Source organism: Rhinolophus sinicus, linkage group LG14 (assembly GCF_036562045.2).
Source record: "Rhinolophus sinicus isolate RSC01 linkage group LG14, ASM3656204v1, whole genome shotgun sequence".
NCBI classification, from domain to species: Eukaryota; Metazoa; Chordata; class Mammalia; order Chiroptera; family Rhinolophidae; genus Rhinolophus; species Rhinolophus sinicus.
In genome coordinates, this window is record NC_133763.1 from 52,700,579 (window position 1) to 52,723,218 (window position 22,640).

Below are 22,640 nucleotides of genomic sequence, written 5' to 3' on the forward strand. Positions count from 1 at the left end.
GGACAATCAGCTCTAATGCGTCTGTTAGAGCAAAAATTAGTATAAGACCCGGTGTCTTATTTATAATATTTATTTATAATAAAATAAGACCGGGTCTGTATAATATAATGTAACGTAATGCAATGTAATGTAACATAAATATCGAGTCATTAATTTTTGCTCCAAAAGATGCATTAGCGCTGATTGGCTAGGTCTTATTTGAGGGAAACACGATAATTGAGACACACAGTGAGGTGTAGGTGACGTCTTCACACACCCATAAATGTGGGATTTAGCTCATTCTGCTCACTTCTAATCTGCCAGGAAGAGTCTAACAGGGTTTGCCTGGGGGTGGCTGGCATGGGGTGGGGTGCGTAGCTTTGTCATTTGGCTGGCACGCTACTGACTGCAGCTGCCCCCTTACAACCTTAACTCACCAGGTTTCCCAGGACTGAGCTGAGCAGCTGTGGGGACAGAGTCCCAGAGAGCAGTTTCCAGGCTCTCGGTCTGACGTGGAAAGGTGCTGGCTTGGCTAGTAGATCATCTGTGACTAGTTGGCCATCAGCTGTAACCAGTTAGCCATTAGCCACTAATATAACTGCCATGGCTATGCTAGGGGGTTGGTTATTGATTGGTTGGCGGAGAAGCGGACGGCAGGTTACAGATTGTGTGGCTCCTGCTTCCTGTGTCTCCAACCCAGCCGCCAGGGAGCATATGACTCCCCTATGGCTCCGTGGGTGTTCCTTTTTGGCCTCACCATGTCCTGCGTTCTTGTGCGGGGAGCGGGATCTGAGTCCCTGCGTGACAGCAGCCACCTCCTCCCTTGTGGAATCACACACCAAGTCCTTTCCCCCACAATTCTTGTTTCATTTGCTGTAAATCTGCACCATCCAACATGGCAACCGCTAACCACAGCACCTATCGAGTGCTTGAAATGTGGCTTATCTGTAAGTATAAACGACACAGTACAGACTTAGTACCAAAAAGAGAATCCAAATATTTCTCTAATAATTGTTTTCTATTGCTTACGTGTTGAAATATTAGTTCGGATGGATTGAGTTCAATAAATATATCTAAATGCATTTCACTTGCTTATTTTTACTTTATAAACGTGGCTACTAGAAAATTTAGAATTACATATGAGCCACGCTCTATTTCTGCTGAACAGTGCTGGCCTACACCCTGTCCCCACTCCTCACTCTACTGACCCACAAATACCAGGTGTCACGCTTCAGTTGTGCTATATGACGCCTGATCCGTACACAGCAGCGCTTGAGCAAGGCCTGCTGGAGGGACTGTTGTCCAATGAGCGGAGCCAGGTGGGGGGCTGGCATTCCGTCCTGCAGGCCGACCCTCAGCTCTCTGAACCAGCTTTGTCACAGAGGCTACAGCTACATAGTGGTAGGAATTGAGAGCTACGAAGGCACACTTCTGATCCAAAAGAATTCGGTTTTCCAAATACCACAGTCAAAAATAAAATAAATTTTCAAAGAATTAGGATTTTTTGCTTAAAACAAAAAACAAACAAAAAATTGGAAGTAAATTAAAATGGAATTATGAGATAGTCAGCAAAGATAAAATAGGTTGGTTCTCAGGGGTCAGTTCCCTCTCAGGAGACTGGTCAACCACTTTGGGACACCGGGTGGGAGGGCGGCGGACCAGAGAGCTCTGTCTCCCTGCCCTGCCCTGGAATCACAGCCGTGTTCTCCGCTCTGTCTGTGGATCCCTAGGGTACCTAGTCCACGCGTCCTCAACAAATAGAGGCGCCGGAAAAGGGACACTGGGGTCACAAAAACGCTGCCTGTTTTGTTTTACAGCCAGAGGACTAAGAACGGTTTGATATTTTCCCATGGTTTAAGAAATCAAAAGACGAATAGTTCAAGACACGTGAAAATTATATGGGATTCAGATTTCAGCGTCCACGGGTAGTTTTACTAGGACACGTTAAACTCATTCCATCGTATGTTGTCTCCTGTGCTACAAAAGCAGAGATGGGTAGTGACAGAGTCCGTATGGCCTCCAAAGCACGAACTAGTTAGTGGGTGGCCCTGGACGGAACCCCTGTGACGCCTGCCCTCGGGCCCGGGCCCTCCGGCCCGCGGCGGCAGCTTCCCACGCACAGGGGAGGGAGCCCGCCTCGGCCCGTGGCGCGGGGAGGCCCCGGGGGACGCTTGTGACCGCTCCCGCGGGGCCTGGCAGGACGCTCCCAGCCGCCCGGCACCGCTCGGGACCACTAGGTGGGGAAAGGCCCTAACCCGCCAGCAGCCGACTCCTTCCCCGCGCCGCCACGTCCGCGTGTGAGGGAGGCGGGAAGGTGGGAGGAGTCATCCTGCGTGGGCGGGGCGAGCCTCCGCGCCGCCCACCAGCACGGCGCCTGCGCACTGGGGCACCGCCGCTGCGCTCCCGGCTCCCGCTGAAACCAAAAGAAAGATGGGGGGGCGAGGCCCCGGTACCTGGCTTCTCCTCTTCCGGCCTCTAGGGCCAACTGGGGGGCGGAGATTAGTAATTTTTTTTTGGAGCTAATTCATAGACCATAAAACTGACCTTTTTAAAATTTAAAGTTCGGTTTTCAGTGGATTCATACATTTGTGCAACCATAGCCACTATCTATTGAGAACATTGCAACACCCAAAAGAAACCCCATTAGCAGTCACTCTGCGTTGTCCCCTCCCCCCAAGCTCCTGACAACTACCAAGCGACATTCTGTCTCTATGGATTTATCTGTTCTGGACTTTTCATGTAAGTGGAACATACAGTGTGTAAACTTTTTTGTGTTGTGACTTTCACGTAGCACCATGTTTTTGAGGTTCACCCCGGTTGAGGAATCAGTACCCTATTCCTTTTCATGGCTGAATAATATTCTTTTGAATGTACACACCATAATTTGTTCGTCTATTCAGCAACTAATGGAATTTGGGCCGTTTCCACTTTTGACTATTTGAATAATACTCTACAAACGTCCATGCACAAGCTTTCGTGTGGACATAGATTTTCAGTTCTCTTGGGTGTGTAGCTAGGAATGGAATTGCTGGGTCTTACAGAAATTCTGTTTATCTGTGTGAGGAATTGCCACTGTTTTGCACAGTGGCTGCACCGTTTTACATTCCCACCAGCAACGTGCAAGAGTTCCAATTTTTCTACATCCTCACCGACACTCAAATTATTTGTCTTTCGACTATAGCAATCCTAGTGGGTGTGATGTGGTATCTTATTATGGGTTTCATTTGCATTTCCGTGATGGCTAATGAGGTTGAACATCTTTCCTTGTGCTTACTGGCATTTATTTTTTTTGGAGAAATGAATATCTATTCAAATTCTTTCCTTGTTTGGTAATTGGGTTATTTGCCTTTTTACTGTTGGATATGTGCTGGACTCAAGTTCCTTGTCAGATATATGGTTTGCAAATATTTTCTCTCATTCTGTGGGTTGTTTTTTTCACTTGCTCAATAGTGTCCTTTGAAACACAAAGGTTTTAAATGTTGAAGTACAGTTTATCTATTTTTGTTCAAGGAGAATGCTGCAAGAGTTAGTTTTTCCTTAAGGGCAGATAAAAATGTGTTACATTTCATTGGGTAGTATACTTGTTAGTAATATTGGTGTTATTATTTGAAACTATGTTACGGGATATTTTTATAATAACACACGTATTAGGAGTCACTGTTTCCAGAGCAAGAAAAAAGCTATAAGTCTAAAATAAGTGGAGTAAAAATCTTGTATTTCACTGAAAAAGCCTAGAAGCAAGGGCCCATCAACAGCAATGCGATGTCCTGGGAGGAAGGGTTGATTCCAGGTCTGGAGCAGGAAATACTCAGGATAAGCCTTGAGGCATCTCATGCCAGAAAGCCAGGATATCAAAAGGACACAGAGCTCCCACTGCCTAGGAAGCTGAATGTCAAAAAGGATTAATGGATGCACTTGAAACATTGCATAGAGAACATGTAGGGCTTCAGAGTGGTACTAAAAGGGCATGAGGATAAAGGGAAACAGAGGGCGAGACACTCACGCATAGAGCACCAACGCCAGCAGTTAAAGCAAAGAACTAAGCATTTGTCCCTGTGGGACTTGTATTTCAGAGTTACCAAATTGTCCTAGTTGATGAGGGAAAGTTCTTTACAAAAGACTTTCATTTAACCCATGAGAAAGGAATGATAGAACTGGGAAATCACCGTTTTGTGTCCCCTAATGAAATAATTGAGTCAGGCAATTATCATCATTGAATAAAATGATTAGATGAATTTTACAATGGAGGGATCAGGGTGTCACCACCCGAAGCCCCCACTCTGTCTTAGTGTCACTAATGCGGGACCACCAGATATGGCATATCTCCTGACGAGATGCATTGTGCAGCACACAGCACCACCTGTGAAGTTGTCCTCCCTGTAAGGACGCTGAGTCCCCCCAGGGCCACCATCCAATTGTAAGGAACACAGCCAACAACACTAGAGAAAGCAAATGACCCAGAGTCCCGGTAATTCTGCTGGAAAAGGTCTCCATCCTCTCCAGCAACTCAGTGACATGTAAGGGGGGTGTTCTCAATTAGAGAACCAGAGGGACTGTGCAGGGTGACAAGTGATGAGGGCAGGCTCAGGTGGCCTTAGGGAAGAGGCAAAGGGACAGCCCTGGGGCCTAAGACCCTCAGGAAGGCTGTGGCCTTGGGTTTGCAGTGGGGCGGCCGCTCCGGGATTCAGAAAAGGGACGAGGCACAGAGCGGAGAGGGATCTGGGCGTCAGTTTGCAAGGTGGTGGGCTCTTCTTCCATCTTCTCCTTAACAAATGTCCCATGCTTCGGGCTTTGGGCACACAGCGGGGGACACACAAAGGCCCTGTCCTCGTGGAAGTCACATTCCAGTGGAGGGGACACACACCACAAACCAGCAGATGTGAAATCAAACGTCACGGAGTGACAATGTCAGAGAGAAGAGAGAGGGACCATGTAGTGTTTTCTATTTGCTGCTGTCACATGACCACAGATGGAATGGCTCCAAGCAACACAAATATATTAGCTCACAGCTCTGTGGGTTGGACTTCAGACACAGGTGTCTGGGTGAAAACAAGGTGTGGGCAGGCCTGCTGTCCTCCTGGGGGCTCCTAGGGGACAATCCATTCTTTGCCTTTCCCAGTCCAGGGGTCACCCCCATTCTTTGGCTCTCTGCTTCCTTCGCCTTCAAAGTCAGCAGCAGCCAGATGGGTCCTTCTTGTATCACATCACTCTGACCCCCACTCCCCGACTTCTGCCGGCCTCTTCCACTTTTAAGGACCCTTGTGATTACATTGAGCCCACCTGGGTAACCCAGGATCATCTTTTACTTTAAAGTCAGCTGAGGGGCCGGCCCGGTGGCTCAGGTGGTTAGAGCTCCATGCTACTAACTCCGAAGGCTGCCGGTTCGATTCCCACATGGGCCAGTGGGGTCTCAACCACAAGGTAGCCGGTTCAACTCCTCGAGTCCCACAAGGGATGGTGGGCAGCGCCCCCTGCAACTAAAATTTAACATGGCACCTTGAGCTGAGCTGAGCTGCCTCCCGGATGGCTCAGTTGGTTGGAGCGCATCCTCTCAGCCACAAGGTTGCTGGTTCGACTCCCACAAGGGATGGTGGCTGTGCCCCCTGCAACTAGCAACGGCAACTGGACCTGGAGCTGAACAGCACCCTCCACAACTAAGACTGAAAGGACAACAACTTGACTTGGAAGAAGTCCTGGAAGTACACACTGTTCCCCAATAAAGTCCTGTTCCCCTTCCCCAATAAAATTAAAAACAAACCAAAAAAGTCAGCTGATTAACCAACGTAATTCCATCTGCAACCTTGGTGCCCCCCCCACCCCCTCCTTTGCCAAGTAACCTAACCTAGTCATTGGTTCCAGGGCTGATCCGCTCAGGGGCCATTATGCTGTTGAAAAAAAGAGTATGGAGAGAGATCTAGCTCCCAGGAGAGAGAGCTGTGACAACGCCCAGGTGTGCTAGGGGAGTGCTGGGAGGATTTCATCTGCCTGGGAGACCTTCCAGAAAAGCCTGGGCTGCTCAGGGTCAGGCCGCTGTTAATTGTTGGGGAGGGAAGAATAGAGAGGCAGCTCTCAGCAACGCTTTTCTGTCAGCATTTCCTGACCCTCAAGGCTACTAGGGACTGTACCTGTGGGGACAGAGTCCCAGAGAACAGTTTTCAGGCTCTTGGTCTCACGTGGAAAGGTGCTGGCTCGGGTAGTAGATGGCCATCAGCTGTGACTAGTTGGCCGTCAGCTGTAACCAGTGAGCCATTAGCCACTGATATAACTGCCGTGGCTACGCTAGCCATAGATGGCAGCTAGCAAGTGGGGTTAGCAAGTGCGGATGGTGGATTGCAGCTCCTGTGGATCATACTTCCTTTTTCTCACCCTGCCGTCAGTGAGACTGAGGTGCAGGAAGACCCCTCGTTGGGGTACTGGCAGGTGTTTGCTTTTGCATTTTGATCAGCCGCCATTGAGAATATAGTGGTACGAACCCCTATCTTTGGCTCTGTTGTTCCTTTTTGGCCTGACCATATCCTGCGTTCTTGTGCAGGGAGCGGGAGTTGAGTCCCTGCAGGACAGTACCCCTGGGACAGCACTTCCCAGCCTGGGGCTCAGGGCCATATGCAAGTGCTCGCGGGACCAGCTGTCTCCTTGGTGGAGGTTGGAGGAGGCTTTCATCAAATTCTCAAAGCCATTTGGAGAAGGGGTCCTACAGAAATAGTGAGTCTTAAAGTCAGTGCCTTTCTGGGTCCCAGGCTCCTTTGACGAAAGGAGCCCCCCTTTTTGCATGATTTAGATGGTCAACTGGGTAAGGGGAGGGGTCTGAGCCTCTTTCTTCTCTGCAGGATGGGGCGTGGAGGCTGGGTCCCCATCTCCCACCGGCTGGCCGCCTCCCGGTCCCTGCTGGCCCCAATCCATTGTCCTGACAAGAATAGAGAGAACAGCTTTGGAAAGTGACACTATGAGTGGTGAGGGGGCTGCCAGGGCCATGACCAAACTAAGGGATGTGCCCCCCCACACACACACTGGGCCCTGGCTCAGCACCTAGGACAGCGACCCTGCAAGGAGGGTGGGATCTGCGCCCCTCCCCGAGACGCCCAAATCAGACTCCAAGCCACCCCTGGCCAGGACCTGGATCCCCAGCGATGGGCTCAGGGGAGCAGGTGCCCCAACTGCCCTAGAACTTCACTCTCATGCGTTCAGTTAGAGCGGGAGTCAGGGTGGGTCTGATGGGCTGGGAGAGGATTCTGGAGGCTGGGAAAGGGGCGGGCTTGACCCCCCAACTTTGCCCTGCTCTCATTGGCCCCCGCCCCCTTCCCTTTCACCCGCCCCAATTGTCTCAGCGTCTGGGTCTTGGCCCTGGGAGGAGGGGACAGAGGGGGTGGGGTTGGGGAGGGGCTCAGGCTGAAAGCAGAGGGAGACCCAGTTCCCGAGAGGACAGACGAAGGGCAGCAGGCTCCAGCCTCTACCCCACACCTCAGGCCCCCAGATCCCAGGCTCCCCAAAACAAGGTCAGAGCCCCCATACTGTGCCCCCAGGGTGTGGGGGGGAATGCCCACAGTCCAGGGGCCCCCCAGGCTGAAGGCAGAAGACCAGGGCTGCTTGGGAAGTAGCCCAGCCTGAGGGGGCTGGGCCCGTGGGGACATGGGGCTGCTGCTGCTTCTGCCACTGCTGCTCCGAGATTGGGGTAAGGGGCTGGGGCCTGCGGGGGATGGTGGAGAACTGGGGGAGACTGGGTGGGAGACTAGATGGGAGAATAAGGGGGAAGCCATGGGGGGGAGAATGAGGGAGCAAAGTGGGGGAGCGAGGGGGCAGGCATGCGTGTGCAGGAAAGAGCTGTGTGGGGGGACAGCCGCTGGGGAGCCGGGACTGGCTGCAGTGCCCAGGCGGTGCCAGCTGGAAGGGGAGCTGAGGTCATGTTCTGAGCGCCAACAAGGGGCTGTCGGGAAGAGGGTCTTGGAGAGGAAGGGACCAAGACATTTGTTTCCCCAGAGTCCCTGAGGTACTGCGGCTGGGGAAGCCCTGAGCTTGTGGGTTCTGGCCCGTCTGAGGCCCCTCTCTGCCCACCCATCCACCCCTACCTGTGGGGCAGGTCCCGGCCTCACAGGCTGTTATACAGTGTGACTGGCCTGAGGGCCATGCCTCTGGGTTCACGGCTCTGCCCAGGCATTTCTGGGCCTGTTGCCCTGTGTTTGTGTATCTGTGACTGAGCCCTGTAGGGACATCAGTATGTGACATGAGTTTGTGTCCTCTGTGTCTGGGATGGAACCTGTCTGTCTGTGTCTAGAAGGTGGGGTGGTGTGTGAGGTTAGGATTTGTAGTGTAAGTGTGTGTGTCTGGGAATGAGTGTGTGTACGTAAAAAGGTTCCTTCCCTACTCAGGGGCCGGGGTCCTGGCAGGAGGAGGGGTAGGGGGAGAGCCAGGAGTCCTGGGAAGCTGACCCTGCGGGCACACAGGCAGGAGGGCTGGCGAGGAGGGAGGGGGCAGCCCCATTGTCCCCGGGGAGACAATGCCCACGCCTGGGCCCCTGACCTCCACATTGTGCTCACCCCGCCCCCGCCCCGTGGCCAGGGCCTGGCTGAAAGACACCATCAATCATGGTGGCCAGCCAGGGGCTGTGCCACCAGCCCCGCCGGACAGTGACCGCCAGGGCGTGCTCCTCAGACTGCCAGCCTTGCTCCCCTGCCTGCTTCTCCCTTGCTGCCCCAAGGTCCCCCAAAGTGAAGTGCTGCCTTCTCACCCTTCACCCAGGCTGGAGGGGGAGGCGGTGGGCCGCAGGAGGCTGCCATGGCCAGGCCTCACTGGCTGTCCCCACAGGCTGTGCTAAAGGCTCTGAGCTGGCCTTCGTGCGGGCTGGCCCTGGCCAAGGACAGCAGCGCCACCCTGATGCCGGATGGCTCCCTGCGCCTGGCCGCTGGGGCCCCCCAACGCCGCTGCCTTCCCCTGCGCAGGAGTACCACTGTGTGGTCCAGAATTGCTGCGGGCTGCTGGTGAGCGGCGGGCCCGGGTCCAGCTGGCAAGTAAGTGACCAGGCTGCTTCTGGGGTTGGGGGATGAGAGTGCACAGGGGCACCCACAGAAGGCACCCACGGGGCATCAAGCTGTGGGCCTGGGCAGTGCCGACTTAGCCATTCGACCGCGTGCACAGTGCCCAGGGCCCAGGGGTCTTCCAGGGGCCCACAGAAATGTTTCACTTCTAATTTCTTTAAAACCAGCAGGAAAAAAAATAAACAAAGTGATGTATATATAATAAGGAGTCTAGCTTGGATTATATTTGTCCTTTACCAATGCAATTGTAAAATGATACTTTAAATGCTTTTTTATGGAGGAAGGCAAAGTGCTTATGGCCCACAAAAGTCGCAGACACGAGATTGCAGGATTGCATAGGAAGTGGCAGACGTGGGCACCAAGGGGGGGCGGGGCTCTGGGACAGAGCTGCTGGGGCAAAGCCCAGGGGGGGCTCTGGGGGCTCAGCTGGTCCCTGTGCCCTAGGTCTGTCCCGCTTCCACCGACACCCGGAGTCCGTGGAGTCGCCCGCTTCCAGTGCCTGATCTGGGGGGTGCCGGAGCCGTCCATTTCCTGGGAGCACGGCACAGCCCTGAGCACTGCCGACCGCCGGTGTGTGAGCACCAGCCGGGAGTGTGGCGGGGTGGCAGGCTGGGCGCCAGGGCACGGCGTGGAGCCCTGACCTCTGCATTCTCAGGTCACACTGCTGCCTGGTGGCATCCTTCTCATCACCAGCGTGAGCCCGGCTGACGTGGGCACCTACCGCTGCATGGCCCACAACGTGGCTAACACCCGCCACAGCCAGGATGCCCGGCTGACCTTAAGCGGTAAGCAAGGACCAGGGCAACCAGCGGGCACTGGGCAGCTGGCGCCCTGGGAGGGGGTATGGCCGATGAGGTGTTCAGTGGCCAGAGACTTTGTGAAGCAGACATTTGGAGGCCCTGTGCTGGGTGGGGGAGGGCAGCAGTAAGCCGACCCAGTAGGCCGGGCCCCTGGCTTCCCGGAGCTCCCATGCTAGTAGAGACGGAGGGGCTGTGGGAACCCGGGACAGGGCCCCTAACCCAGCCTTGGCCTGTGGGCCACGGTGGTCTGGGGCTTTGCGAGGAAGCTCACCCATGCTGGGTGGTGAAGGTGAGTGGAGAGAGGTGGCCACGGCCGGGAAGGTGGAGGGGGTGGCAGTCCTGTCATTTCCTTGTGCAGAGCACAGGGTGAGAGAGGACGGCCCATGCAGGCAGCTCCATGCTGCTGGAGCGCACACGGGGCAGAATTGGCACCACCGCGTCCGTGGGGGCCAGGCCCAGCGTGAAAAGGGGTTGGGACTTGAGCCAGAGCCCTTGATGGGTTTCGAGTAGGGGGGGCTCAGAGTCAGCCTGTGTCTCGGCTGGGAGGGGATGCCTGGGTGCGGCTGTGTGTGTGTGTGTGAGTGTGCGTGTCTCTGTGTGTGTACGTGCACGTGTGTGTACACGTGAGTGTGCGTGTGCAACTCTCATTGCGGTGAGGACAAAAATAGCTCCGTACCTGAGCTGAAACACCCAAGACGACCCCAGATGCAGGCCGAGTGGAGCAGGAGAGTTTCGTGCCCAGAGTGAGCGTCGCAGCAGAGCCTCTGGGAGCTGGTGCCTGGCAGGGGACAGGTGAGGCGCGCGGCCGCCGCAGCCGGGACCGACCACGAGAGGGCGCCGGAGTGGACATGACAAGTGAGCCTTGGGGCAGCATCAGGGCGCCCCCGCACACACTTTCAAAACATTTCTGACAAAATTTCACCAAAGGATGTACAATTTTTAAATTGAAGATTGCAAGGGGAGGGGCGGGAGCTGTCGTGTCTCTGACCTGGAACCGACTTAGAAACTGAAAGCAAAGAGTGGGGATGCGGGGCTCCTCCCTGAGAGCTGGGGAGCCCCGGGGGTGGGGGTGGGGGTGGGGGTGGTGTCCCTCCGGCCCCCACTTCCGGTTCCCATCAACCACCTGGGGCAGGAGGGCCCGGCGGGATGAGAACGCTCTGCGCTCCGGGCCGGATGCCGGGCTATTGGGCGGCATGGTCCTCCATCCCGCTGCCCACAGAGGCAGGGAAATGAATGGCCAGAGCACTTCAGGCAGGTCAGGAGGAGAGCAGAGGAACCACCAGTAATAGAGGGTTGGCAGAAAGGGGCTGGAGTCAGTGTGGGCTCTTCCCCAGGGACAGCAGCTGGGACCAGGATGCAAACCGTCCACTCCTAAAGCGCTCGCCTGGGGCTGGCCTCTCCCTGGGGCGGCCCCGGGAGACAGAACCGCCCGGATCGCAAGCTGCTCACGGTGGCGGGAGAGGTGTGCAGGTCTGCCAGGTCTTTCCTAGCACGCTCATGCTGGTGAGGGTCTCCACTGAGGACGAGGCCATCTACCAGTGTGTGGCAGAGAACTCTACGGGCTCCAACCAGGCCAGTGCCCGCCTGGCTGTGACGGGACCCGGAGCCACCCCCTGCCCCCAGGGGCCTTCAGGCAATGGCTCTCTCCAGCTCTGCCATTGGAGTGTCCTGGGAAGCGCCCCCCTCCGACAGGGCTGTCATGGGCTATGCGCTGCCCCTCCGGCCTGTGGGAGGTGGGTGTGGGTGGCTGGGCAGGAGTCCCTGGTCCCAGCCCCCCCCCCCGGGCTGTTATGTCCCTGGGCGAGCCCCTCACTCTGTGGCCCCAGGCCTGTGGGGACGCTCGCTGGCCTCTGGTCCTCCGATGCTTCCTGTGTTCCTTGGCCCTTTCTCATCCCAGCTCCAACTTCTGCAGCCCGTGCCTGCTCTCCAGCTGGGCACCAGGAAGGGCTTCATGCCTACTGCGCGGGGTGGGGGTGGACGTGACGAGGGAGAGGGCTGCTCAGTCGCTAAGCCACTCTGCTCCTAGAGCCAGCCGGCCCGAGGCGCCAAGAGGCTGTGGGCAGAGGCACCTTTGAGCATGTCTTCTCCAGCCTGGAGCCGGACACAGCCTCCTCCATCCAGCTGCGGGCCTGCTCGGCGAAGGCGCGTCCATCCACGCCTCCACCACGGGCAGCGGCGAGTCAGCCCCTCTGGCCCTGCAGAGCCCCTGGCTTCGGGCAGACGGGCTGCCAACCGGCTCATCCCGTTTCCTCCACAGCCCCCGCCGCGCTGGGCTTCTCCACCACGGTGCTCAATGCTACCTCCGTGCAGGCCTCCTGGCAGCCGCCACCCCAGCCGGGGCCCATCCAGGGCTTCAAACTTTTCCACCGCAACTGCCGGCTGCCCACTTTGAGGGGCCCCTGCTCCTGCCTAGCAATGTCAGCTCCTTCCTCTACACACATCTGGGTGAGGCCTGAACCCTCTTCTGTGGTCTGGGCCCAGGCACTGAGCTTCCTGGCCCGGGAAGGCCCATTCCCTTCACTCTCCCGCTCCCCACAGAGCCAGCCGCCCTCTACGAGATCAAGCTGCAAGCATTCAATGGCAATGGCGATGGTGACAGCAGTGCATGCTTTGTCTCTTTGCGTGATGTGCCCCTGGTCACCACTGGTGAGTGGGGTCCAGTAAGAGGGTCATAGGCCTGGGTCGGAGGAGGTCCCTCCCCTAAGACCTGTGGCTGTCAGGCTTCAGGGAGGAGGGGCTAGGCTCTGCCCCACATGGCTCCTCTGACAGATGGGCCTGTGTCCACAGAGTCCCAAGCTGAGTGCTCATGCAGCCGGGATGAGAGCAGCCCACTGCCCGGGGTAGTGGTGGGCGTGCATGTGGGCCTGGCTGCCATCATCGTCTGCCTCCTCTGCCTCCTCCTGGGCTGGAGACATAGGTAAGGGCCAGGATGGCTAATGGAGAAAGTGCTAGAAGGACAGCCTGCACAACTGTGCAAGCCAACGCCCTTATCCATCACGAGTCCACTTTACAGATGAGGAGACTGAGGCCGAGGGGGGGCAGTTCTCCTCAGAGCTGTGGTACCAGGACCCGGAGGCCTGGCGGGAAGAGGACAGGTGAAGTGGGCCCAGCCTCTCCATCCCTGGGACAATGGAGCGGGATGGCGGGCTGGAGGCCCCAGGCAGGTCGTGGCGCTGACTCTTCCTGTCTGGGCAGCGTCCTCTGCAGACAGGGGTCCCGGCAGTGCTTCAGGCTGCCTCGGACAGAGTTGCGGGCTGTCGAGGCCAGGCTGTGAACAGAGGGAAGCCGGGGGAGAAGATCGAACTCATCACCCAGGTGAGGGGGATTCACGTGAGGGGAGCGGGTGGGAAAGTGGTGTGCCCGAGGCCCTGGGGCCCGGGCCTGACCACCGCCATCCTCCCCAGGTGACCGCGGAGCAGCCACCCTCGGCCTAGGGCCCTCCAAGCTGGCTTCCTCCCAGGTGCCACTATCTCTGGCCCCACCAAAGTACCTACCTCACCTGTCCCTGCCACCCCAGAGTCAGGAAAGAACCAAAGGTCCTTTAGCGCCTCTCCGGGGAAGGGGCGGGCCTAAGCACAGGGAGAGAGAAGAGGGTGTGTTCTTCCCTCCACAACAAATGGGGGGGGGGTGTGTCCTCCTCACACCAAATAACTTCAAACTGAGCCTACTCAGTGGGCAGTTACCCGTCCCATCACTCCAGCCATGTCATAACCCCATCCAGTATGTTCTCTTGATCCAAATGTGAACTGACCCAAAGGTCTGTAGCTTTAAGGGTTCCCCCCAAAGGGGGAGGCAGGGCAGGGGGCTCTGTCACCACCTCCACCTCAGCCAGAATCCCTCATGTGAAATCCGTTTGTCTCTCCCCATGCCCAAGCTGAGGTCTGGCCCAGGAACGGGCACTCCTTGTGGGCAGGTGGGCACCTAGTTCCTTGTCCCCTTGTCCCAACACAAGAGCCCTGAACTTCTGAGCTTGCAAAGCTGCTTCTCTGAGCAACCAAATACCCGCCTGCCCTTTTCTGACCCACAGCATGGCCCTGCTCAGGGGCACCCCCCCATTTGACTGCTGTTTTGAAAGGAAATGTGTTAGTCTGAGTTGGGGTTCTGGTGCCTGAATCCCTTGTAGAGCGAGCACAGGGGCTGTGGAGCACCCTAGCCATCTGTTCCCCTCAATCCTAGGTGTCCAAGGAACACCTCCCCCCCAACCCTCCCTCTGCCAGCCCATGGCACCCAGACCCCCACCTCCCCGCCTCCTCCTCGCCCAGCTCTACCACCCCTAAAGCCAAAGCCCCAGGCGCTCCCTCAGCCAGCCTCTTCCTCCAGGGCTGTCCAGTATTGTGCCAAAAAGACGGATCTTGGAGGAAGGAAAACCCAGGGCTTAGGGGGCCCCAAGCATTGTCTCCCCTGCGCTCTTGTGGGGCGAAGCTAGTACCAATGACTGGAGCAGGGCTGGGCCCTGCCCCTGCACAGCTGCTGTGCCTGTGGGGCAGCAGCAGCTTTAGGAGGTGGCAGGGGGCCGACAGGTTAGGGCAGCCCCAAACTCCAGGCCTGCAAAAAAGGACATCCTCTCCTCTGTGGGCCTGGCCTTTGTTGGAAATAAAAAACAAAAATGGAAAAGGAAGTAGGGTCTGGTGAATGTTCTGGTTGAAAGGAAAACGGGGGGAGTTGCAGGTCTCCCAGGGGTGCCGCATCGGGCAAGGCTGTCACCTGCAGTTTGCTAAGAGAAGGGCGGTGCCAGCCGGCCTCCTTCCTGCTACCTTAGACCTTCTGTCAGCAGGTCACCAGAGTGGGGACACTGGCTCCACGTCAGGGTGGAGGGGACGAGACAGAAGCAGGTAAGGGCTTTAAGTCTTCATCACAACTGACAAAAAGGGTACAAACCAAAGGGACCCCACTGACGGTAGGGAGCACGAGCCACAGCACCCCTGCAATTCCCCCACCACACCACCACTGAAGCACAGCCACAGGGAAGCTTAGAAACCATTCCTTTCTTTATTAAACATAGCTTGCAAGTGATAAATATTACAAAGTTTTTTTTTCTTTTAATCCTTTCTCCAAAAATTAGCTTATTATTTGAATCGCTTGCTGCTGACACGCGCAGCAGCATCTGAAACAGATGGGAGTGTATCTGCCTTTTTGAAAACCAGTTTCTATTGGTCTTAGTTTTTTCATTTTAATTCCCAAACACAATGCAGAAAATTAGAATGAGTTAAATTAAAAAAAAAAAAAAAAAAGGAAACTTAAAAGAGAGTTGTGCAAAAGGGTCTGTCCCCTCCCACCCACCCCACCGAGAAGGCCATTCCCCACCCCGCCCTGCTCCCCACCCCCACCCGTCTGTCCTTCCACCCTCCCAGGGCCTCACCCTTCACCGTCTCCTCCTCTCCAGGCGTTGGCAGCCAAGAACCTAGTAAGTGGGGGTGCTCGGCTCAGGCTGTGGGGAAATGGGGCCCCTCAAGGAGACAGGCCGTGTGTGACAGCTGCCTTAGGGGGTTCAGATGAGATACAGGGAAGGAGACAAGATGTGACTGTATCTGAGCTCTCCTACTGTGTCACCAAGGTGACAGGGAAGTCCCACATCGTGTAGCTCACAAAGGGTGGACGTCACTAAACCACCAACCTGGGCCTTCACTGGCCAACCACCCTTAAGGGTCCGGTGGCTGCTTGTGAGGGGGGCCTGGGGGCTGCGGCCTGGTCCCTGCCCTCAGATGCCCGCCTGGAGGTGTGAGGGCAAAGATGTCCCAGGCCTGCCCCACGTCCTAGCTATCACTCTGCTGCCTTCCCCCAAGCGGAACGGTGGGGCCTGCCTGGCGGCTCTCCAAGGGCACGTCACACTGCAAGCACCTCAGCGCTCCCGTGTTTCCCCAGAAATAAAACTTAGCTGGACCATCAGCTCTAATGCATCTTTTGGAGCAAAAGTTAATATAAGACCGGGGCTTATATTAATTTTTTGCTCCAAAAGATGCATTAGAGCTGGGTTTTAGTTTTGGGGAAACACGGCAGTCACCCCGGTTTCCTCCCGACACTTTTCTCATGTCAAGCTGTTCAGGTCTGTCGGTTGGGGAAGGGAGGACAGAATTAACTCGGTGGCCAGATGATTTCCACCGTCATTTCACAGATAACAGACCCAGCCCACTAAGCCTACCATAGCCAGTTAGTAGGAGAGGCTGAGACTAGACGCTCAGTCTCCAGACTGTGGCCCCCCCGCCCCCCCCAGGTCGTGGTTCTTTCTCCTCTCCTGTCTGGACTCGGAACCTTGGCTTTCACAAGAGCCCAGCCTCACCCCAGCGTACGAAGCCTCACACTGTGCAGCTGGTGAGGGTGTCTTAGAATGACTTGTTCAAGTCCTTTCTTTCTATCATCCCCTGACAATCCACCCTCGAAGGCCCAGGGAACTAGGTTCTTTTCTGGGAGGTGAGGGGCGGGGTGGGGGAAATCCCTTGCATAAGAAAGCTTGACACTGAATTTTGTTATATAGGTATATTGTATATATGCTGATGCAATCAGAGGAAAAAAACAGTGCAAATACAATTACAATTCATAATAATACTTGGTTTCAATGCCCCCGGGAGCTGCCCCATTCCTTGGCTACCTCCCCCCAGCACTTCCCCACAGTATCAACCTAATGCTGGGGGGCAGAGAGGGTGGGCAGGTTAGGGGAGGGAGTGGGCTCTGCCAAGGCAGTGCTGGTGACCCGGAGGGACTCTCCAGGGTGGGGAGGCAAGGCACAAATGAGGGGTGGGTGGTGGGGGAGGTGGCATCTCTAAGGAGGGTGGGGTTGGAGCAGCTGCCCGTCTCAGTGCTGGGCCCGGCCCACTCCCCCACCCACCCTCCACAGCCCTGCCTCCCTACCCCCGCCCCTTCCCCAGAAACCCTTTTGCACGGATCATACACAAACGGGCACATTACAAAATGACATAACACAGTTTCACAATATCCATGGCTAGGGCTTTTTTTTCTCTTTTTCAGTTTTTTTTTTTTTTTTCTACACAATGTACAATTCCTTTTAAATGGATCAAGAAATAGCTTATATACACGAATGAGTCCTTGTTATAACATCTCGGCAGCAAGTATCATAAGCTAATGAAGGTCTTGTTGGAAGGGGAGGGAGCCTAGGACGGGTGGGGGTGGGGTGGAGAGAAGGGTTATGCCTTCTGGAGGAACGGGGAGAAAAGGGGGTGGTTGGGGGAAAGGAACAAAAGTAAAATATCAAGAAGCATCTTTACAAAGCAGTTCTACAGCTAATTCCTTTTAAAGGGGAAAGGAAAGGTAACCAAAGCAGGAAAACATTTATCTGTGTCTTAAAAAAAAATTGTCTACCATACATACATCCAAAAATGTAGAAAAAATACTTATTCCATGGATGGAGGAAGTCCAGATGCTCTGGTCAAACGACAAACACAACGGACAAATGAGGACCCGTGTCCCGCAGCTGTACCCAACCTTCCCACGCTTCTGCCCGCGTCAGGCCTCTGGGGAGTCAGCCACCGTCCACAGCTGCTACTTTCAGAGCCTCTGGGGATAGAGGAGGCCAGGCAAATAGTGGGGTCCTCGCTCTATCCCCCCGAGCTTCAGAGCTCTAGGGGTGAAGGGTACCTCTGAACAGAGGCTCTTTCCTCCTGTCTTTAGAGCATAAGGTTTAGTGTCTGTGGGGCCCGAGGCCTGGGGATGGGCAGCACTGATAGACTTGGGGACACAAGGCAATCGGTGATGAAACAGGAGAGAAATGGGAAGACAAAAGGACAAGAGAGAGGGAGGGAAGGAGGGAGGGGGAAGGCGAATACTTTACCATGATTAGGGAAACCTCACCCCCATCACTGATCCCTGGGAAGGATACGAAAACGGGGAAAGAGGCTAAGAAATTAAACCTCAGCGACTGAGCAAAAGGTCACGGAGCTCTACTAATCAACAAGCAGCCTGTCACCGACCCTGAGGGGATTAGAACAGGGAAGGCCGCACGGCTGCCCGTGGCCTTGGCACCTTGGCAGGTGCGCAGCTGCAGGCTTCCTTCCCCACCAGCCGACTCTCACACCTCTACCTCCAAACCCCATTCAAAGGGGGCCTGGCTCCCAGGGAAGGGATTCAGGTCCAGGCAGGGACGGCCCCAGCCAGACGGTATTGCACATTCTCTGTTCCTTACTTTTAATCTCAACTGACAAACTTGGGGACCTCGTACCTCTGAGCACCTCTGAGCTGGGGGAGGAGAGACGTAACAGAAATGGCACTTCATCATGGGGGAGGGGAGAAGAGGCTAGACAGATATGCCACAAGGCAAGATGACTTATAGGGAAAATATTTTTTAAAAAAAGCTTCCAATTTCATGGAAGAGAGAAAAGCAAAACCAAACGATTTATCCAGTGCTTTCAAAGCACAGAGGGCAAAGAAAAGATGTAAGAATATATCTTTATATATATATATATAATTTTAAAATAATCCCACACCCAGTTCCATTAACCCACCCTCCCTGTCCCACCACTTACAGTCAGGGGCACCACATTCCCCAGAAAAATACTCCAAACGACCCATCACTACCTGTCACTGGTGTCCAGCTTCCAGATCATTTCGCCACTGGGGGAGCCAGACGCAGGCTGCATCTCTGCTCCTTTATTAAGTGCTCAATGAATTGGGGAGGGAGGAAAGAGAAAAGCCAGGAAGGCCCGTAGGGCCAGTATAAATCACCCCCAGTGGCTCCGGTCCGGGGAGCAGAGGCCGGAGTGGGGAGAACTGAGCCTGATTGCAGCTCCTCCTCCCTCCCCAAACTTCACGGGGAGGGTGTGCGGTTTGTGTGTGTTCGTTTTAAAAGTGCCTTCTTTAAAACAATTATTTCATTTTAAAAAATAAAAGAGGGAATTTCCCCAGGTGGCTCTCAAGGGCCAAACGTTCAACTCCTCTTCATGCCTCTCTGCCGAGACTACGCCGCCCTCGCCCTCGGCAGCTTCTAGAGCTGGACAGGCAGGTGAGCACAGCGAGGAGAGCCCTGCCTTTCGGGGCCTCCCCTGCCTCAGAAACAGCCCCGGCCCCCTCCTCCCGCAGTGTGGGCAAACGGGAGGCTGACGTCCCCCACCCCCAGAACAGCAACATTGCACAATTCAATTCATTCTCTACATTAGTAGCGCTTAAGAAAAAACTAAAAACAAACAAAAAAGCAAAATTACTAGAATTCAGGGTGGGGGAAGACAGCCGCCTTCCTGGCAGAGGCAGTCTGCAGCCAGTCAGGGTGGGCCCTCCTCGCTCCCAGAGGGTGAAGGGACAGATGTGAGCGCCAGCTGTCGGGACAGAACAGCCCCTGCTTCCTCTGGATCCTGCCTTTTTATCTAACTCCCTCACTCACTCACGTCCATCCAACGCGAGGACGCCCAGCACACTCCGGCCAGGAGCACCACCCTCAGTGGTACAAAGGGGCTGCGTCACCAGAGCAGCTTAGGATGAAAACAAAGCAGTGGGGTGGGGGAAATGTTTACAAGAAAATAAGATGAAAGACTTCTTTTGGGCTAGTTGGCCTGGAATAGACGTCCGTCTGTCCCTGGGGTCAGGACCAGTCTCCCTCCCCCGGCGTCCAGAAGGCCAGGGCCTGCTCGGTCGCAGTGGCTCAATGTCCGCTCATCACCGGAAGACGAGCCCCTTCCTCCCCCTTCTCTCCGGGTCAATTCCAGGGTGGGTAAGTCTTAAAGCTTCTCCCTCCAGGCTCTCTCCCTTCATTCTTAGAGCCCAACTTCAATGCCAAACGCTGCCTCCAGAGACCCCACAGCGACTGTGCTGTTCCTCCTCGGCTGATCCCACCACCTCCCCCCACCCCTGCCCCCAGGTTAAGTGCATAAGAACTTCCGCCCTGACACTCCTAGTCACGCCCCACGTGGCAGCTGGGGACCCTACTACAACGCTATCATTTAACTGCATGTCATTTGTGTCTACGAAAAAAAGAAAGCGAAGAAGAAAAATATTGGGGGAAAGGGAAAATAAAAAGGTTTAACCGTCCACTGAAAACAAAGGGAGGACACACACATCATTAAAAACGAGAATAATAATTACAGCGTAAAAACAAACTTTGGAAACACACGTCAGAGGGCTTAGATGTCTCCCCAGGACCTCATCTATCAGAGGTGAAGCTCCACCTCACTGAGAGAGAAAACCGAAGTGAAGAGTGCAGACAGACAGACGGCAGGCGGTACGGAACAGCGGGAGGGGCGGGGCGGGGCGTGTATTTTCTTGTTGATTCCTATTTTTTGTCTTCTGTTTTTCTGTTTTGTTTTCCGTGTATGGTAGGCACCAGTACAGGCACTGCATGCGACGGAAGTTGGGGCAATGGGGGTGGGTGGGGTACAGGATTCGGGTTGGGGCAGCACAAGTGGACCAGGCGTTATTTCTGCCCACTGATGGACTGCGATATAGACCGGGGAGGAATCATGTCTAACAGGTACTCCCGCTGTCGGTCTGCCAGGCTGGGGGCTTTGTGTCCTCCGATGCCAGTGTTCAAGTACGCAATGTTGACACCTAGACCCAGGAGACAAAAGTGGGGGGCAGGTATTCAGAGAGGAAACGCAGCCTGCTTCTGCACTCGCCTGGGGCTGCAGGGCTGGAGGTGGGAGGAGACGCCAGGAGCGGCCTCCTCCTGTCTACACTTGTCAGGCTTTACTGCTGCTCTCGAGCTTCAGGGAAAGCAGCCTTCCTATGTGGAATCACGGAATCAACTATGATCCCATCAGGAATAACGAACATGGCGTCCTGAGGGTACAGGAGAGTCAGAGAAAACCATGGCGAGAGAAATAACCACGACGAACAGATGCAACCACTGTGTCTGCTTTGGCTGCGGGGCTGCTGGCGGTGGAGAAGCGGCCCCGGAGGACGGACGGACAGGGGAACTGCTGGTCTGGCCGAAGCGATCAACAACCGATGCCCACCGGGGGGGCAGATCAGACATTACACTTCTAACGGCAGCGACTGTGTCATTTTCACCACCAAAACCCTAGTGCACTGTGCCTGGCGTGTAACAGGAATTTAGCGAACATTTGGCAATAACAAAAGAGTGAGAGGAGCAGGACCTAAAGAAAGCATGAAACAAAAGAAAAGGACGATTCACCTAGAGGGGCTACTACAGAAGCGCGTCTGCCTCGCCCTTCTTACCTGGCATGCCGAGGAGGCCCCCTGGCACAGACAGCTGGGGGGCCTGTGCAAAGTTGGAAAGCATGGACCGGGCAGAGGTGGGGATGCCGCGCTGGAGGCTGCTCTGGGGCTGTGGAGCCTGCAGTGACGAGGAGACAGTGTATCACGACTCTGCCGTGAGGAAGGTTTAGGGGCAGCAGGGTCACGGGAGGCAGAAGGGTGGGGTGACTTCCCGCAGGAGAAAAACCAAGTTGGGATAAATGGCTGACAAACCTTCGAGAGAAATGCTCACCTGTCGAAGCGTGTGATGTCTCATTATGGTCTCCTGTTTACTGACACTGGACACAGCGGGCGCCGTAGTGGGGGAGAGGGCTGCCTGCTGCTGTAGTCGCTGCTCAATTTCCTGTTGGGAGTCATCAGGTCAGGGTGGGCAGGACAGGACCCAATTTCCTAACCAGAAAACCTAGAGGTCGTCTTGCCTCTAATGTTGCCAGCTAGTTGCAAGGATATGGGAAAGGCAAAAGGGTTTGGTGGGGTAGGTGCTTTAAGAGCTCTGTCACAAGCAGCCAACATGCTTCGCTGGCTAAGGAGTCCCTCTCTCCAGGGAAGGGAGCGCTCAGACGTGGGCGAGAGACCTGGGGAGTCGATGAGCTACCTGTGTCATTCAGGCTAAGGAGTTACTGAGGCTTCTACCCTTTTCTTTGTCATTTCTGTCATAGGTGGACTGCAGATAATTCCTTCTCTCAAAGAGATTTCTAATGCAAATACAAACCCCTCCATCCAAATCTGTTTGTTTGAGGAGGAAATGAGGCCGAGAGTAGAAGGATTTCTTCAGTGCTATTCGGGAAAAGCCAAGCGTATCAAGCCCTCTGTCGCTCTCCCCTAACTTCGGCCACTATGTAGCACTCAGTGTGCTTTTACCCAATCAGAAACAATCACACAGAACCGGGAAGGACAGAATGGTAAGGAGGAAGACACCGGAACCGAGCCTCCAGGTTCTAGAAGCCGAGCTCCCCAGGACTGTGGGATCACACACACTCCTCTGAGCTACAGGGAACCACCTTCTGGGCAAAGCCCCCCTGGAAGCAGCTGGGGAGAAGTCCGACTGCTGACCTGCTCCTGCTGTAGGGCTTTAACAAAAGCGTTCTTCAGCCGGTTGGTGTGCTCGGCCTTCAGCGCCTTCTTCTGGTTGGAGGTCATGCACTGCTCACAGAGAATCTTCCCATTCTTCTCCTGCTTCCAGTGAGGGGTGAAGTCTGTGCGGCACTGGGCACAAACAAAGGGTTCGACCCGCAGAAGGGAGGCACAGCTTTTGCCTAGATGCCAACAAAAAGAATAGTCAGCGGTTTCACATTTCCTCCCTCTCTCGTTTCTCTTCACCAAATGAATGTTTTTCCTGGAGTTTATTCTGCTGTATTACAAAAAGAACCCTCTATAGCTTATAAAAGCCTTTTATTTCCTTTGATTGTGACAACATTACTTTAGTGAATTTGGAGAGTACCATCCCCATTTACAAATGAGGAAACTAAGTCTAAGAAACACAGCTCCTAACTGACAAAGCTGGGACAAGAACCCACGTTTTCTGATTTCCTATTGTGTTACAATGAGAAGAGAGTAAGTGTCAATTCAGAGTTCAAGGACTCCGCCTGACTCAGCCAATACTTTAGCTTCCTGGCATCTCCACCTCAGACCACACTCATTCTTGTCACACATGTTAATAATCTGAGTTATCAGTGTC

General features: G+C 54.9%; 2 protein-coding genes and 1 long non-coding RNA gene across 5 annotated transcripts in view; 2 read left to right on the forward strand and 1 right to left on the reverse strand.

The window, feature by feature from the left end:
* Positions 1-2,410: 2,410 nt before the first annotated feature.
* Positions 2,411-7,160, forward strand: LOC141568640 (uncharacterized). Its single transcript, XR_012491829.1, has 3 exons — positions 2,411-2,718; positions 6,512-6,681; positions 6,807-7,160. It is a non-coding gene; the product is annotated as an uncharacterized LOC141568640 (long non-coding RNA).
* A 1,398-nt stretch (positions 7,161-8,558) lies between these two features.
* On the forward strand, positions 8,559-14,656 carry LOC109435373 (uncharacterized). Its single transcript, XM_074318637.1, has 8 exons — positions 8,559-8,981; positions 9,453-9,578; positions 9,664-9,793; positions 10,514-10,600; positions 12,066-12,253; positions 12,347-12,454; positions 13,004-13,123; positions 13,213-14,656. Exons 1-8 carry the CDS (start codon positions 8,559-8,561, stop codon positions 13,240-13,242), a joined length of 1,212 nt encoding a protein of 403 aa, XP_074174738.1. The 3' UTR covers positions 13,243-14,656.
* A 117-nt stretch (positions 14,657-14,773) lies between these two features.
* The window catches only part of GATAD2B (GATA zinc finger domain containing 2B), a 74,340-nt gene continuing 66,473 nt past the window's right edge, over positions 14,774-22,640 (reverse strand). For all 3 annotated transcript variants that reach the window (XM_074318829.1, XM_074318831.1, XM_074318830.1), the window contains 4 exons: positions 22,016-22,218; positions 21,195-21,305; positions 20,924-21,041; positions 14,774-20,293 (listed from right to left, as the gene is read on the reverse strand). In XM_074318829.1, the coding sequence (XP_074174930.1) occupies positions 20,160-20,293; positions 20,924-21,041; positions 21,195-21,305; positions 22,016-22,218 (566 nt within the window). In that variant the 3' untranslated portion in view covers positions 14,774-20,159. The remainder of the gene's footprint in view (positions 20,294-20,923; positions 21,042-21,194; positions 21,306-22,015; positions 22,219-22,640) is intronic.